Source organism: Apiospora aurea (assembly GCF_038362705.1).
Source record: "Apiospora aurea strain CBS 24483 chromosome Unknown utg000010l_segment0_segment0, whole genome shotgun sequence".
Taxonomy (NCBI): domain Eukaryota; kingdom Fungi; phylum Ascomycota; class Sordariomycetes; order Amphisphaeriales; family Apiosporaceae; genus Apiospora; species Apiospora aurea.
In genome coordinates, this window is record NW_027117397.1 from 2,806,165 (window position 1) to 2,823,772 (window position 17,608).

General features: G+C 53.5%; 4 protein-coding genes across 4 annotated transcripts; 3 read left to right on the forward strand and 1 right to left on the reverse strand.

Moving 5' to 3' along the window:
* Positions 1-6,975: 6,975 nt before the first annotated feature.
* On the forward strand, positions 6,976-8,902 carry PG986_014848 (uncharacterized protein; the record flags this gene model as incomplete). Its single annotated transcript, XM_066851070.1, has 3 exons — positions 6,976-8,024; positions 8,079-8,172; positions 8,231-8,902. The coding sequence occupies 3 exons, from the start codon at positions 6,976-6,978 to the stop codon at positions 8,900-8,902; spliced, it is 1,815 nt and encodes a 604-aa protein (XP_066693308.1).
* Positions 8,903-10,728: 1,826 nt separating this feature from the next.
* PG986_014849 (uncharacterized protein) lies at positions 10,729-12,022 on the forward strand (the record flags this gene model as incomplete). Its single annotated transcript, XM_066851071.1, has 4 exons — positions 10,729-10,745; positions 10,833-10,907; positions 11,069-11,673; positions 11,778-12,022. 4 exons carry the CDS (start codon positions 10,729-10,731, stop codon positions 12,020-12,022), a joined length of 942 nt encoding a protein of 313 aa, XP_066693309.1.
* A 555-nt stretch (positions 12,023-12,577) lies between these two features.
* Positions 12,578-14,115, reverse strand: PG986_014850 (uncharacterized protein; the record flags this gene model as incomplete). The annotated part of the gene is made up of 2 exons (XM_066851072.1): positions 12,578-13,871; positions 14,027-14,115. The coding sequence occupies 2 exons, from the start codon at positions 14,113-14,115 to the stop codon at positions 12,578-12,580; spliced, it is 1,383 nt and encodes a 460-aa protein (XP_066693310.1).
* Positions 14,116-14,705: 590 nt separating this feature from the next.
* PG986_014851 (carboxylesterase-like protein) lies at positions 14,706-17,536 on the forward strand (the record flags this gene model as incomplete). The annotated part of the gene is made up of 6 exons (XM_066851073.1): positions 14,706-14,845; positions 15,474-15,528; positions 15,969-16,100; positions 16,224-16,895; positions 17,022-17,152; positions 17,227-17,536. 6 exons carry the CDS (start codon positions 14,706-14,708, stop codon positions 17,534-17,536), a joined length of 1,440 nt encoding a protein of 479 aa, XP_066693311.1.
* Between the last annotated feature and the right edge of the window lie 72 nt (positions 17,537-17,608).

Here is a 17,608-nt window from a genome sequence, read left to right on the forward strand (position 1 = left end):
GATCTTGTGCGGCCCGATCCAGTTCCACGTCGTTTCTATCCAAATCAGGAGGAGCGATGGCAACCACGGCGTAGCTTGCTCAAAGAAGACTCATCCTCGTACGACACGGCCCGTCTTAGTCGCAGACGCAAATCAGAAGTTCCTCCGCGAGGCCGCATAGTAAATCACAAAGGCTTATGCCGAGCCCCAAAATGTAACGCTCGTGCATTGGCTGACACTCGAGAAGCAAATGACCCGGCGGCGTGGCACATGGTGGAGGGCCGGTACTACATACTGACCATTGCACCGGAGCGATGTGGTTCACGGCATTGGCCAATCATGTCAGATGCCCGGTCGAGCGTACGATGCAGTAAATCAATAGTCTTCTCTCTTTCCCAACCTGTCAGCCTCTGCTGAATCTAGATCCGTGTTTCCCATGAGGGTGTACCAAGATGATACCGTGCGCCACGCTGAAGACGTCGGCGGCGTCTCTCCGATGGTGCAAGATGGTGGTGTATGGGGTCTCGCGGACGCGATTTCTGGTTGGATACCGACAGCTCAGCTGAGGTCGTATTCCGGCCAAACGAGGTGTCATTGGTGCTGGGCCGGCTGTATGCAGATACGCTGCCATCCTCTTTTCTTTTCCAAACGAGCAGCCTCTTGCGTACATGCATGCATGTCAGGTCACTGGCCTCGACACCACGTCCGCTGATTTCTAGGGGGTAAATAAGGGTCGCACTCGTTCTCATTTCACCAAGGCAGGGAAAGGATACCAACGTCGCAGCAAGGGATGCTGACTCCTTGTTGGGTCCTTTATATATATATATATATATCGATTTTGGACAATTGCAACGCCCCGTTCTGCGTAATCCGTTGAGAAGCGCTACCCGAGCTGCCGAGAGCCGGGCACTCTCGGCCGGGAACTGTCTTGAGTTGAGTTGCCGTAACGGGTAAAGAGGGAACAATCCGCGGATTGCACAGAAAATGAGCCAATCTCTCGACAAAGGCTCCCAACCAGGTAGCCCCGAAACGGCCTTTCACCGATCGTTCGTGTGCAATACAGGGCCGGTCCCCGCAAGGACTGACTTCTGCTACTCTACGTCGTCTTTGAGGATCCTGTCAAAATGCATTCCATGCAAAATTAGGAAATGGCGCCGAAAGGTAGCATCACGAACATAACAATCATTCATCTGCGAATACGTCTTTTGCAATGGACCTCTCCGGTACAGAATCGGGCTCAGCTGTCTCAGGAGGCGCACAGCGTATCTCGACTCTTTCCTAGACCGATATGCATGGGAACATAAACAAACAATCACCGGTGTCGGCGGAGAGTTCTACAGACAAGATCTCCAAGGCTAGCGGCGCTCATGCTTCGATGATGTCGGGGTATGAAGCGGGCCTCTTGGATTAGCTGGCTCCCCTCTGGTGATGCTGCTCAGGCATTATGTTCCCATCGGCAATTTCGGCTGCCCTAAAAGAAAACCTCCACTGACGACAAAAGGACCAACCACGAACAGGTTACTTCAAATCCGCTTGGTCAGTCTGGATTGGGGGAACGGTTCCAGACGTTCTCGGCCTTTGCTACCGAATGTGTGGTGATCGACAGGGCCGCGTTCGCCCCGTTTCCAATGTAACATAGGCATGCAGCACACCCGGAACGTAACCTGTATCCAGGTCCGCCCACAGGGGAACCATGTTTGACAGGCGGCCCGTGAGTCTGGAGTAATCAGGTGTATTCACTACCAGTCAGTCCATAAGGAATGGAGAGAGCAGATGATCTCGGTTTCGTCTATGTAGGGGCGGATATGACTTGAATCTTTTACAGTCAAGAAAACGCATCGCCGCCTGCAGCTACGCGGCTGCGTGACTGCTAATTCTGCCCTTCACGAGCTGACAGGCTGTGTTCACGTATTCTGAAAGAGCTGAAGACCCGGTATGTAAATTCGGCTGAACGGCAGAGTGAGATTTATGGTCGGCCCGTCCAAATCATATGTTCAATGGGTATCAATGGCCAACCTTGCCGGGATTATAATTCACCAACCGTCGAAAGCCACAAGCTCCTACAGATGGCGTCACATGACTTTACATCCTATCCCAGGCTAAGATACATGTGGAAGGGATACCAGAAGTTCAAATAAGAGGCCTGGAATACCGCCTGAAGGCTCTTGCGACCTACAATATCGCAGTTCCTCCGTCCCAAAGGGCATGAGGCTTATTTCGTCTGGGAATCCGGTGACTTCAAGATGTGTGATAGGTCTTGAGTAAAATGTATAAGGGGAAAGGCTGGGGCTAAAGCGTCACTATATTCTGACTCGGTCTAGAAGCTGTTGTTGTGCTTAGGAGATGTTCACATATGTCACAGGAAAACAGATATAAGACAGGGGGTGGTCCGCAGAGTGGAAATATACAAAGAAAGAGCATATCTGGTTGTCATGACGGTTGCGTTGGCTTCTATGACAGTTTGCCTATCCGAAGATGATTGGGTTGTTTCTCAGTAGCCCCGGGTGCATCATATCAAATCAAAACCATTCAAGCTACGTGACCTATTCTTGTTTAGCCCCTGATTACTTATACCTGTAAAATCAGCCCCTGGACGTATTGTGTGTAAAACCCCTCGTGTAAGTAGTAGTAAACGAAGTAGTTGTGTTCCCTTTGGACACTAAAGAGCCGCTGTTACAGTGGTTGTAATGCTTACACGTATAGAAGCATTCAAAAACATGAAACAAACATTGTCATGCCTGTCTTCCTAAATTTAGGGGGCTTCCCAGGCGTTAGGCACCCTTTGCTTGATCAGAACAAGTCATCAGCAGCAACGACCCCATTTATCATGCCAAAACTAAATATCAGCTTGAGCAGTGAGACGCGTCGAAGTGCCCATGAGCTGGAAGAGGGGTCACTGTCAGGAAGACCCTGTTCCAAGCCATTGGATTTGGACGCCTGTTTCCCCTAATTATGAATACTCCTATCCCCTAAACACATATACCAGGCCCACCTAACTTGAAAAGGGGCACATTTAACAAATTTGTTTATTGATTTGCTGGGATGAACCCGGAATCTCCGGCAGAGCATGGCTTTTCGGCATGGATGACTGCCATATTCCCAGCCCGAACCACTAAGCCTCGACTGAAACGGCTTATGAGGCCACTTTAGCTGAAAGGTTCCGGGATCAGTAAGGAGAAGGTGAAAGGGAAACCATTTCCGATTCTTGGAAAATCAATCAAGGAAACGCCTGATGTGCTGGATCACAGTCAGGCCTGCACACACGTACATCCACTTCGGCTATTTGACAGTTAAACAAGAGAGTTGGCTATGCTTCCGATGGACAGCAATTCAAATCCCTATCTTATACTGAACAGCCGGGTTATATACATGCTATAGCCTGATTTATAGGATTATATGGCGGGCTCCCTTTCATCCAATTCTTTGAATCACTCTTATTTAGACTAGGGGTATGGGCTGCTTATGCTCTCTGTCATACTATCCTATATTTCCTGGCTCCTAGCATGAAATGGCCTTGATATATGTTCGAGTTGTATATAGCAATGGCTCTAAGAAAGGATCGCCGATGAGACTCACCGAGCTTGCGTACTTGTCCAACGTAATATTACCACTGCATCCTCAAAGTTCCTGGCCGTGTATCGCCGAATACGAAAATCCATTCTGGGAGGTCGACAGAACGTCGCCGTAACAATCAGATGCAGTTTTCGAAACAAACTGCAGCAGTCAAAGGGTTGCGGAAACAACTTGAGTGAACCAGACAAAGTGAAATCCAGGATAGCAGGCGAAGACTCACGCCATCCCGCACCAGACAGCCTTCAGCGAGAGAATATCTGCCGATGTGAAAGTCGTCCTTCCAGGATATGACCGTATGCCAATACTGGCAAAACCTACCAGTCAGCTCGCACAAGGACTTCAGACGGACAGAAGACGAAAATTACCATTGACTACCAATTCGTCAAACTTCTTAGTGATACGTGCAACCGAGCGCGCAGTCGATGAACGCCGTAGAGTCAGATGATCATGTTCAGATGGAGTACCCCTTGGAGATGTACACCGATTCTACAATACCGGAGTCCTAACCTTAAATTTTGGACAATAACGAGTAATTGTTCGTGCATTGCCCATTGAGACCCGCCACAATGCGATTCAGGCCGACCCCCTATAGTTGTGGACATGTTGAGACTCGCAGAGAATGTAGGCTGCCGGTTCAGCCTCACCTTAAGTGCAGCAGGACCCAACGACTTGTCCCTGGGAGCATTTTCTTGTGGCGGGAAGGACGGTCAATCATGTCGACATATCACGAGTCATGTGACAAGTTCTTCGGTCTGAACATTTTCGGATGATGCGACTGAGCTCCTGAACAAGCCGTGTGGACTGCTCGGGGCTATGACAGCGCATCTGTCATGCACAATACAGTACAAGTCACGGAGCCTCTCCCGACTGGCGAATACCGGGTATCGCTGCGAAGAATGAAACATCGTGGACGCGTCCAAGTAAATAGGGCAGTGATCATCCATAGCTCCAAACGGATGATATTCTTGTCTTGAACTGGGCACAAACATGAGTGACGTAGAGTGGTTCGGGCCGGGACGGCAAATATCTTGTGGCTGTTCAGTCAGAGCGAGCGATTGAGGGTTGATGAGGCTGGCTCTGATAAGTCTCCTGCTGCCAGTGGCATCCAGATAGAGTTTGGTAGAGTGATGCTGGCGATGCTAGTTGGCCATGTTTGCTGGCAGGCCGATCGTCAGAGTTCTGCAGGTCTCGGTGAAGTCGGTCTTACTAAGTAACAGATGCTGGATAGTCCCAACATCAAAGCTACCTACCGACCTACTTAGATATATTAAGCCATTGCACATTGACCGCCTGGCATTTGCCTTGCAAACAATGGTTAGGTGTGTATGTATGTATGCATTAGCTGCTTAGGTAGTACGCCAGATGCATTTACAATGTGTGTGATTTAATGAGTGGTGTTTCGCTTTCTTGAGATCGAGTCGGAACGCGATCACGCTGACCCTGAAGTAGCGAGATCGAGGTCGCGTGTTCGTGGTTTGTGGGGTTTTAGTTAGTTGCAACGTCTGACCAAGAAATCCATCGTCTGGTGTGGTGCAAGAATTGAACCTAGGCGTTTTTTGTGCCAAAGAGACTTCTGTCATCCTCGTGCTTCAGATCCTGCAAGGTGCCAAGGTTGATACCTACGGAATTACCAACTACGGCACTTTGCCTCACCTTGCCTTACTGACCTGACCTGCTAGTGCAGCGCGGTGCAGTGCAACTAATAAAGACCTGCTGCGGCTAATGCGCCTTCTAGCAAGCTCAGCGCCCGACAAACATTCCGGGAGACGGTTAGGAAGAAGAAGAGACGAGGGATTCTAGACCAGGTGCCGACTTTCCTGCTGGACCCCCTGAAAAGGTCTGGCCACTGACGAGGACAGGAGCTGCCAGCCATTTTTGCGGAGAGACAGCCTAAGAAAAGCAGCCTAACCCCTCCCCGACCGCCGAGACCCCCCCGCCCGCTCATCTCACCTCCCACAGCGAACCTCCTGCAGAAGGGAGCCCAGGGAACCCAGGGAACCCACCCCCAACTTTTGCCAGACCCCGTTCGGTGGCGTCAGTGGCCAGGCTCGGGTTCCACGATCCTGGCCAGTCCTACGGTGTGCTCGCTCGCATTGCCTGGATAAAAAGTACATGCCTGCGCGTCCAGCGAGCAACCCGACCGAACCAGATTGATGTCGTCTTACGCTCCAATAAGAACAATACGGTAATTGATGCATCGGCCCTCAGCACGCGTTTGAGGAGAAGATCCAGATCCCTCTCTTCAACCATCCGACGAATCAGTTATCGGGGCCATCGATCCAACGGGCTACCTACTAAGCTTAGTAGAATCTTTCTTCAGTTGCTAGCACTGCCCTGGACTTGGACTGATCTCCAGCTCCAGGCCAGCTACCGGCACTACCTTTTTTCCCCTTCTATCTCGTACCCAGGTAGGCCAAGTTATGTTACTTCGATAACCCGACGACCTGACTGGCAACCGGATCAAGTCCCAAAGAAGACCCGTTCCAATTTTCTCCCTTCCTTATCGGGTAGTTTCGCCTTCGTTCATCTCATCATTTGCATACATATGACCCGACCCGTCCGTCTTCCATCCGGGGACACGCTATTTACTTACTACCTGCTCGCAATCCTCGCAACTTTACCACCCCCGACCGACTCTTTCCTTCTTCCTTCGACGGTTTCTCAATCTTTCGAGAAAGGAAAAAGAAAAGCGAGAGAACCGCATCAGGATACCTAGATGCCAAAAAGTACCTAACAGTTCCATCCATCCACTACATTCGCCATATTTTCCTCGGCCTAGCTTGTCTTGTCCACACCACACAAGAAGCAAGCCACCCACTCATTGCACACCAACCCCACTGATCCATCACCGGCAACCAACTTACACGCCGACTATACGTTGAAACAACTCTATCCCGGATCAGAAGGCCATTGAAACGAGCGCTCGCCCAGCAACTGACTTGGGGACAACGGCCTTTGCTCGGTCACGAATTTCATTGCCTGGATAATCTGCTATTGGTCGCGGATCGCATTGGCCTCCAATTCTACCCAAGGCCTCTTCTTTTTTAGGTTCAATCAATTTGTTCGTTATCAGAACCGTTCAAACAACCACCCAGGATTCCAGGGAAACGGCTGTAGCGAAGATCCCAGAGCCCGCCCAGTGCAGGCCAAGCAGAGCAAAGCACAACCACGCCGCTTTGCCGCGGGAAGAGGCAGCATTGATAACCCATACCAGGCCACGCTGGGGTATGCGTTGCGGCCAAAAAAGATACAGAGCAAGCGCAACGGAAATAGCTGCCCATTGAGATCGATTGCATTGCTGGTGCAGGCAATCCTGTCGGTCAGCCCGCCTTTACGCCCTTTAGCAATTTCGTCGCAGATCCGCCGACTACCCACCTGCAAGACCACCCCCCCCAAATTAAAAACATCATTCACTCAATTCAAATGTTCACCCAGCCCGCCCCGTCGCCGGGCATCTTGCAGCCTGGTTCTGTCAACAACTCTGCCTCCTCCCCTCCCACGTCATCTCCTGCCCATCACACCAGCAGGACAGGCAGGCTACGAGGTCTAAGTTATCTGCGCTCATACACGCAGAACCATATTCTTTCCCGTGACAGCCACTCCCCGAATTCGAATTCTGGCACAACCTCACCCTCTTCAGCTTCTCATGCACAGCAACCCGGCAGAACCGCCAACCTCACGCGATCCATAACAGCGTCAGTTGCCACCGAACAGCAACGATCACGAGCTTCCAACCAATCCAGTGAACAGAACGGATTACGCCCTTCGTTGCTGTCCACTACTGGAGAACAACTACGACGAGTTACCTCGCAGCCAGTTCCCATCACATCACACACCACGAGTCCTGGTGCCTCATCGCCATTGTCAACCGAGCCTTGCACTGCCACGAATCCTGCAGAGCACCAGCATCCCGCCAATACCGAATCGGGACTGACCGGCCCGGAACAAGTGCCCGCAGGTCACTCAGCAGAGATGACACGCTCACGATCAGCCACAACGGGCGATTTGCCCGCCGATGCGCTCCCGAGCATCAGGTTTTCCGCTCATTACGATCCCAGGTCTAATCGGCAATCTTTGTCGTTTACCCCCGTTTCGCGTACGCTACCGACTGGCAAGGAGATCATCAAGGTTGGACGTTATTCGGAAAGGGAAAACCATACCCCTGTCCCGTCAAATGCTCCCTCGTCCGCTCCCGTAGGCTTCAAGAGTAAGGTCGTCAGCCGAAGACACTGCGAATTTTGGTTCGAAAACGGCAAATGGTACATCAAGGACGTCAAGAGCTCATCGGGCACATTTCTCAACCACATCCGGCTCAGCCCGCCAGGCACGGAATCCAAGCCGTTTTCGATTAACGATGGAGATATTGTGCAGCTGGGGATCGACTTCCGAGGAGGAGAGGAGATGATTTTCCGCTGCGTCAAGATGAGGATCGAGCTGAATCGAGGTTGGCAAGCAAAGCCAAATACCTTCAAGTAAGCATTTACTGCCTCCATTTTCGAGGAATTCTTGAACTGACCTGAACGCAGTATGGCCACGCACAAGCGACTTAGGAACATGACCTCGGCAGCATCAAACACCTCGCACGCCCAGGATTGTTCGATATGCCTAAACGCAATAGCTGTAAGTTTGTCATGGGACAGGCGTGTTGATCAGATAGGATTTACTAACGCCTTTACAGCCCTGCCAGTCCCTTTTCGTGGCTCCTTGCAGCCATACATGGCACTTTAAGTGCATCAGGGAGTTGTTGATGGGGCCTTCGTACCCTATTTTCTCCTGCCCAAATTGTCGAGCCGCAGCGGACCTCGATATGGACGTGGAAGAAGTCTCGGATGAGTGGCAGCAGCTCGACTCAGGTCCCGAGGAGGCAAACGAAAACCCATTTGCAGATAATGCCTCACAACAGGAAGCGGAGCCGAGCCGCCAAGGTGCACAAAGTGCGCAGAGTACACAAAGCGCGCAAAGCACGCAGAGTGAGAACGCAACGCCGGCAATTGCAGAGACCCCTCAAGTCGCCTCTCCAGAAGTAGAAATGGGAGATGCCACAGTCCTCTTGAATAGCTCTCCGGCCGCTGCAAACACACCAGTCCACGCCAATTCGAGCCCTGTGGCCATCCCCACTACTTCTCGAACGACGACTGCAGCTGCTTCGTTGAATCGCGGGACCCGCACACCGTCACCAACCGGAGCCCCTCTGGCGAACTGCACCGAGGGACCTTTGACACCACGTAACGACGCCGGGCCATGGGTCTTCGATGGAGATGCCGGTCGTGCTTCTCAAGACATATCGAGACCTGGCGCTATGAACAGTCTTGATGCGGCCACGAACAGGGTTGGCCTGAACACGGCTTAGGAAGCCGCAGGCAGTGATACCGGAACGGGCTCTCCAAGGAGCTGTGAGGGATCTTCAGATGATGACTCGGTCGCTCGGTGCTCCCTGGCTGTTTCTCGTCTGGATCTTCTGAGTTGAGAGGCAGGAGGCGGTCGTAATGCTCATCCAAATGTCTAGAATTTGTGATACCATCAGGATTGGCGTTAAGGTTTTGATTTTTACGTCTCATTGCGCGTGTTTCCCAGTCTATGGCAGGTATCACGTTCTCGAGGCCAAGGGCATAGCGGGAAGGATTTGGTGCATATTGTAGGTCCTGTTATGCATGGGCAGGAGTTTGCTTTACTGGGTAAGCCAAGGCTAATCAGGAGAACTGCATGCGCAGGCAGCCGGAAATACGAGGCTGGCTGATGGCAGGGAAAGAGAGAGAGAGAGAGAGAGAGAGAGAGAGAGAACGACACAGCAAAAGACCGGATGGATCAAAGTACGCATGCATATATACAGGTTGTTCCAGGACCAAAGTTGCTACTTAATAAGTTGCAGCACAGATGATGACACCAGGGACAGAATACAAATGTCTATTACACTGCAGCCTTTCGGTCCAAAGAGTGACCGATTTTTCATATCGTGAAGCGGGACCATGTTGAATTCCAGGCAGCTTTTCGCCGATGGGACCAGGGACGACCAGCTGTAACAGGAGTATAATACCGCTACGCAATTCAATGCTTGGAAGATGATACTCGGGCAATACACCAGTATGCTCGGACAATATGCACTCGGGCAGTATATAGTCGGGGAGTATAGTGCGCCATTCCATGTTAAACCAATTCCTTTGGTAGAGATATGCTGGCGGTTATGTACATGGTCCTGGGTTGACATTAGGATAGCTACTTTACCATTCGTCTAGTAAACCCCCTCTGGGGTCTTGGATACGTCAAGTGTACCAGCAAGGCAGATGACATGGTAAGATCGACATGATGACGTCCCCACCTATTAAAGCCGCAAGCTCTAAACCAGACCTGCTTGCTTTTTAGCTGCGGTACTCGCCCTCGATCGCCAAGTTGCTTGCGCCGTCTTTAAGCCGACTACGACCGCCTCATGTACTTGCTGTACTGCGGGTGGTTGTTGGCTGCCGTGGTACGCTGAAACTACTGCTAGGATAAGCCAACAACAGGCCAGTTCTCCCCCACAGCAGGGGACCCTACCGAGTTCGGACCATTCACTAAAGAGGGAATTCCAATGCTCCAACGCTCCAATGCTGCCCAGACGGCCGAGAGAGGCTGACGGGGTAGCTGAGACCCGATCCTCTGGGTATGAATCGAACCCCAAGAGTCGGGTTACCGTCAGCAATTGTGCTTACCAATGAAAGCTTGACATGTAATATTTGACTTTCACTATTCCCGTTCACTATCAACTCCATGCTGTGCACGACGATCTAATTTTGATACTGCACTGGGTATCCTCCTCCGGCCCTTCTACTTTCTTCGTGCATACAAGTGCTCCTCCTCCTACGTACCTATGCGACCGAACCAGAAGGATATATCCACTGGGTCCCATTTCAACGATAGCCCGTCGTATACCGAGTGGGTTAGTCCTACATCGGAGCTTTGTCGCAACATTTGAATTCGGGGTCCTGTCCCTTGTGGGCAATTTGACGCAGCACAAAGAAAGCTCTTACTCACTCACTCACTCACTCTCTCTCTCTCTCTCTTTTCCTTCTCCCTCGAATAACCGATCGACGACTACTCCTAGTGTAACCAACAAACGAAGCAAACTAAAACACAAACGTTGTCACCTGTGTTGCGTGGAGTGTGTGCGCGCGCTGTGGGAAGAGAGAGACGACCGCAAACATGTCGACAACTGGCGGGTAAGCTGCCACACATCCCTACCCAATTCGCTGGCTGCGCGCGCGACCAAGGGACCCCATAAGCTGACGATGAGGTCACCTATCTAGAGCTTTCATAGCTGGCGGTATCGCCGCGTGCGGCGCCGTCACGGCCACGCATCCCTTCGAGACAGTCAAGATTCGGTAAGTTTTCTACACTTTGATTGCCACTTGCTTGCCGTCATTGGGCGTGTGTGTGCATGCGCCTTGTCTGCGAGCAATTTGGCATGCCGCAAACAAAACCACTTTGCGATCATTCATGGAGGGAGGAACAAAGCTAACCAACATGCGCGCGCAACCGACAGAATGCAACTGCAAGGCGAACTCCAAACGAAAGGCCACCAGCCGCACCACTACCGGGGCCCCATCCACGGCGTCAGCGTCATCGTGCGGAACGAGGGGCTCAAGGGCATCTACCGCGGCATCGGGTGCGCGTACATCTACCAGGTGCTGCTGAACGGGTGCCGCCTGGGCTTCTACGAGCCGATGCGCTCGACGTTGACGCCGCTGCTGTTCAAGGGCGACGCCAAGGTCCAGAGCCTGGGCGTCAACATGTTCTGCGGCGCGTCGTCGGGCATCATCGGCGCCGCCGCGGGCTCGCCGTTCTTCCTGGTCAAGACGCGCCTTCAGAGCTTCAGTCCGTTCCTGCCCGTGGGCACGCAGCATAAATACCGCAACGCCCTCGACGGTCTGCGACAGATTTACGGCGCGGAGGGGATTCGGGGACTGTACCGCGGAGTTGGGGCTGCTATGATCCGCACCGGGTTCGGGAGCAGTGTGCAGCTGCCCACGTACTTCTTTGCGAAGCGCCGGCTGGTACGGCATTTGGGCATGGAGGAGGGCGCGCCGCTGCATTTGGCTAGCAGCGCCGTGAGCGGTTTTGTGGTTTGTGTGTTTATGCACCCTCCGGGTAAGTCTAGTCCCCCTATTTACCGCGAGAATCTCAGATGGAGTTCTCTCTGTGCGCTTGCCACGTATGAAAGACTCAGTGCTAACAAGTTTTGCTTCCTGCAGACACCATCATGTCGCGCCTCTACAACCAGAACGGCAACTTGTACAAGGGTGTCTTCGACTGCCTCGGCAAGACGATACGCACCGAGGGCCTGCTCGCCATCTACAAGGGCTTCCTGCCGCACCTGGCCCGCATCTTACCGCACACCATCCTGACGCTCAGCTTGGCCGAGCAGACCAACAAGCTCATGCGCAAGTTCGAGGCCAGGATATTGCCTTCTTCTTACCTCCCTGCCCCCAAAGCTTGAAGAGAAGAAAACGGCAAAGAAAAAAAACACTTGTAGAAAAAGAGAATGAATAATAGAGAAGGAGGCGGTTTCCATGCCGCGACACGCCACAGCACCCCGGGCCTCTTGCGGAGAAGGAAAAGGGATCTGGGAAAAATGGGATGGGGACGGTGTATATGATGATCCCCCAGCACATTCAAGATATATGCCATGCCAACTGGCCCTGATGTACAAAAACGGAGAAAGGAGGCGGATATAGGAGCGTGTTTTTATATGGGAGACGACCATAGCGGATAGAGAAAATCTATACTACCATCTGGCGTTTCTGGCATTGTTGGTATATAGGGAAGAGATATATTTACGTGGTTTTCATAGTGGCTGTTACATACTTACCTCAGGGGGTTCAAGGAGGGTAGATGGGTCCCTGTATATTTATCTAGCGAGAGCGGAAAATACGAGCCTTGAATTTCATTGAACCGCATTTCATATATCATACCTATATCCCAAGTCTGCATAGTTGGAGAAGGCCTTGATTTTCTATTTGGTAATTTCAGTCTCAAGGGTATTCCCTCCATATCAGCCATTCACGGACCGACTGCAGCCATAGCACAGCTTCCCCCTCCTCTCCTCGACCTCGGCCGCCTGCTCGCCCAGCTCGCCACGCCACCGCGCATCGCCCACCTCGTCGAGCACGATGCCGCATAGACCACATTGCTTCTGATGCGAGCGCGTAGTGTTATCATCGGCAGTAGTAATAATAGGCTTCTTGTCTTCAGCAGCGGCGCCGCCGGGTCGCTCCAGCTTGCCCGTCGTCCGCACCACGTTGGCGACCACGGACGGGTAGTTGACCTCGACTTCGGCGAAGTAACGCGACATGACTTCGTCGATGCTGAGGTCCTTGTGGGACACGACGGCGGCGCCGGCGGCGGGGGAGGTGGTGGAGGCGGGGAGGAGGTCGGTTAGGGGCGGGGTGGTTAGGGTTATGTAGGTTTGCAGCTCGCTGCGGAAGATTTCGCGTAGCGGGTGGTAGATGGACAGTTTCGACGGTGCTTCATCCTCCGATTCTGTAGTGCTTGTTGTTGTTTGCTCGCCCTGGCCCGACGACAAGTACGATGCGAAAGAGGGTAGCCGGAAGGGTCCGTCGTTGACCTGCCAAGGCAGCGAGAAGCCACGACCCTTGGCCGTCTCGGACAGTGTCAGCTCAGCCAAGGCGGTCGTGTTAGTGCCCAATAGAAGGACGTCGCAGCCCTCGCGCACGGCCGCGTCCATCAGGAGGTGGCGCACGAGCAGGCGCTGCACGTCGGCGCGCGAGCTCGGGGTCGCGAGGCGCGTGTACAGGAGATCCGCGAGCTGCTCGTGCGGCGCTGTCAGGTCCGCGTTCAGCGGTGGTAGGGACGACCAGTCAATGGACTTGGTGCGCAGGCTCAGAGCCGAGGACAGCGGGATGCGGTGGAAGGTGAAGGATGGGTAGCGGGCTTGGTAGCGCTGCCACGCCGCGTCCGCTTCCGTTTCCGTCTGCGTCTGCGTCTGCGTCTCTTTTTCAGCGGTAGCTTCGCTATCGGCAGAAGGAGAGACAGGAGGGGGCCGGCTCAGGTCGCAGTCCACCCACGCGACGACGATCTCGAAGCGCACGCGCTGGCCGCCGCCCTTGCCGCCCTTGACCCCCTTGGCCGACTGCGGCGCCTGCTGGCGCGCGAGGTTGTCGTGCAGCAGGTTCAGCAGCGCGGTAGACGAGGCGCCGGCGCAGGACAGGGCGAGGAGGTAGCGCTGGGGACGCATGGGCAGCTTGCTGCCCGAGTTGCGCGTCTCACGCTGCATCTGCTCCATGCGCTTGATGGTCTTGTTGCCGACGTAGGCGCGGAAACATTGCCTGTGTTTTGGGGCCGGTGTCAGTAACAATGGGCAAACTGAATTGGAGGTATGAGTGGCTGTGTCGTAGTCAGATAGAAAGAAAAAAAGGAGTTTGGGAATAGGGGAGAGGATGAGGGCCCAGGTAGGGGATAGGGGGAGGGGTGGCTGATTTACGGGCATACTCGTTCTGCCCCTCGTAGGTCGAGGGTGCCAGGGTTTTCTTGACAACGGTTGCACGCCGCCGCCTTCGAAGCTTCCGTCATGCTTGCCGCAAATCCCTGTTCCGTTTTGCAGTATCGGGGGTCTTCCTTAGGAAGATCTCACAAATCAGATTTCATCAACAGAGGCAAAGAAGTGAAGCCGGATTTTGAATCAGGCCTGTCTGTCGGTTGACTCATGAGATTTCAGAAGATGGTGTGTGATTGATAAAATAGTGGAGACTTCCCAGGCAAACTGCCCAACGATGATGGCGCTAAGGCACGTCCAAGATCCGCTGTATTTCTTGAGCTCCAGTCCCAACCATCATCTACACTTGAAAAGGCCAAGTACAACGTGGAAACACTCCTCTCTACATATGCAATACGCTTCCGCAACACCACGAGCTGTTGTAGCCTCCCTGAGAGCAGTTCAGGACGCAACCCGTCAACTCAGCATGGCATCATTTACGGGAATGGGAATCACTTATCCCAGTGGGGATTGGCAGCCTAGAAGGTAGGCGGCAGGCCAGGCAGGGAGTGACAAACACCAGGAAAACAACAGACTACCGCTTCGCACTTTTCCCATAATACAAGAACGCCGGTCGCTGTCTATCCATTCTGCAGAGTCTCCTGCAGCTGCTTCATCCCCATGCAAGATGCCGTCTTTGGTCAAGTATCCTATCGAGATCACCCAGATGGTCATCAGTTTCATGTCCAAGTCCAACAAAGACCTTGCCAGTCTCGCTCTGGTATCTCGCTACCCCGACATCTTCATGACGGAATATCTGTACCGATGGTATGATACATCGGATTATAGGTACAGAACACCGGATTGTAGACGCACATTACATTGAGCAGCCTTCGTTGGTCGTATAGACACAGTACGCAGAATTCTCGACCGCGGTGCAACCCGAATTCTGATTGGTTCTCATCACGCCGGGGTGTTTGGGTGTTAAGACCTCGCCGGGTCAAGTCTAGGCCGGCGACGATATTGCAAAGAAGGTGTTCATCAAAATTGCTATCGCAGAGACCTCAACAGGGTTCGTGTTGGCGCTGAGCGGGCCGTGGCCCCGTTGCTTCGTACCGAAGACAACAAAGTTCTATATGTGCCAGCGCTCCCTGCCTAATGGCCCAAGCGACCGGGATTCTTATGGAACGGAAATCTGTTCTATCATTGTTTTTCTTTTCTCTTTCTGTTTTCTTTTGAGGAACTTAACCTCGCGGTTGCCAGCTTGAGGACGATCTACTGTGCGCCTTCTCATTTCGAGGAGCATGAGGCGAGTGCCCGGCAGCTATCGATCGAGGGATCAGTTATGCCTTGATCTTCAACCACAGTATCAAAACATTGAACGAACGAGTACTGCTCATACAACTTTCTCCTCGTCCAATCCCCACACAAACGCCACGTGAACTTTCACGGGTAGTCGACGCCAGGTGCGATACCCCTTTTGTACAGCCAAGGGAGCCAAAGCGCTAGTGGTAAGCAGCGTGTGCCGTATTCGCGATAGGACCCCTAAAAGGCCCCCTAGGTCAGGTGGTTTGCCGTTTATGGGAAACACGAGCCCATGCTACCACGCCTTATACTACAGGTGAAATGAAAAGCTGGCTTCCACTATCAATCTCCCGGATCCTAAACCAGGGAGGTAATCTAAAGAGCAGACGGGGTGCTGAGAGGCTGGTACCAGTCACGATGAGCTGCTATAAAGAACCCAGGTCTGCCGATCTCCTGAACACCATGAAAAATCGACAGGGACTTTCGTGACCACCGCAGTCTCAACTGAGGATGCATCTTTCAGGGGGTTTCACGCTGCTGCTCTTGCTGGCATCTGTTGCGAGCGCTAACCCAGTCACTAAGCGGACTACATGTTCTCCCGACCTCAAGGTGCAGCTTCGAGATGGTGCCATAAACGGGTTGGTAGACTCAGCGACCCCCCGGCGTTCGCCAGTTTCTTGGCATTCCGTATGCGCAACCGCCCCTTGGGGACCTTCGCTTTGCGCCTCCGCAGCCGCTGGCCAAGTATTTGGGTGAATTTAATGCGACCAAGCCGGCGGTATCATGCATACAGTATGCGACAAACATCACTAACATTTCATGACCAGATAGTGCCACAGTACCTCCCGGATGGTCTGGTCGGCAGCCCAGGTCCAATCTCTGAGGACTGTTTGACAGTCAGTGTATGGGCGCCGCGTGGCGCCCAGAAGAAGAACTTGCCGGTCATCATATTCATCTACGGGGAAGCTTCCAGTATGGCGGCGAAGATTCACCCTACCTGGTCCCGGCCGAATGGGTACAACGCACGCAGGACCACATCGTGGTGACGTTCAACTACCGCCTCAACATCTTCGGCTTCCCCAACGCCGCGGGCCTGCCCGCCAACGAGGAGAATCCCGGACTGCTGGACCAGCGCGCCGCCGTGGAGTGGGTGCGCGACAACATCGCGGCGTTCGGGGGCGACACCACACGCATCGGACTCTGGGGCCAGAGCGCCGGCGCCATCTCAGTCGGAACCTACGGATACGCGTACCCCGATGACCCCATTGTTAACACACAGCTGATGGACTCGGGCAGCGAGTTCTTCCCGGCGCCCATCTTGTATACCGCCACCGCCGACGTCTCACACTCCAACTTCAGCTTCGTGGCGGCCCACGTCGGCTGCGGCAACCTCGATCCCGCCGCGGAGCTCGCTTGCATACGCAAGGTCGACGCCCTCGCCATTGAGAATTTCCTGCAGGAGTACCAAGATAGCTTGACCCAACCAATCATCGCCTTCACCCCTATCGTTGACGATAGAACATTCTTCGCCGACTACAACGCGCGCGCATTGTCGGGCAAGATCGCCAAGCTTGTAAGTGCTACCATCGATCCATTCTAAGCGGCAGCAACTTGCCTTGTCTGCCGAGCGTAGCTTCCACTATCAGTACTCCCTTTCCGGCGGCTTTTGGACTAGGATACTAATATACACTGTGAACAGCCTACCTTGATCGGCACCAATGCACAAGATGGGAATGCATTCGTGCCGTTGGGTATCAACGGTATCAATGACACACTGGCCAACGCTGTGGCCTTTGGCTACTTCTTCTGCCCTGCCTACAAATCAGCTGCGTAAGTACTTTGCCGCACTCCTACCTACATCACAAGGCAAGGACACTTTACTCATACGCGGGGGTGGATTCTAGCGACCGTCTCGCGGCTGGCCTCCCCGTCTACCGCTACGTGTACTCGGGCAACTTCACCGACATCGCGCCCAAACCCTTTCTGGGCGCCTACCACGAGTCGGAGCTCCCGCTCATCATGGGCACGTACCAGCTGTACGGCGGCGCCCCGACCGAGTTCGAGCGCCAGACGAGCGCCCTCATGCAGGACTCGTGGCTGACCTTTGTCGCGAGCTCGGGCGACCCCGCCACCATGAGCGCCAAGGTGGGCTGGCCCGAGTGGACCAGCGTTGATAACGGCCTGGTCCGGTCCTTTGCGCCGCGCCGGGCGTGACGGCGACCAATGCCAGCTTGCACAACCTGGAGGTGCTGTGCCCGGAGCTTGATCAGCCCAGCGGAAATGGTC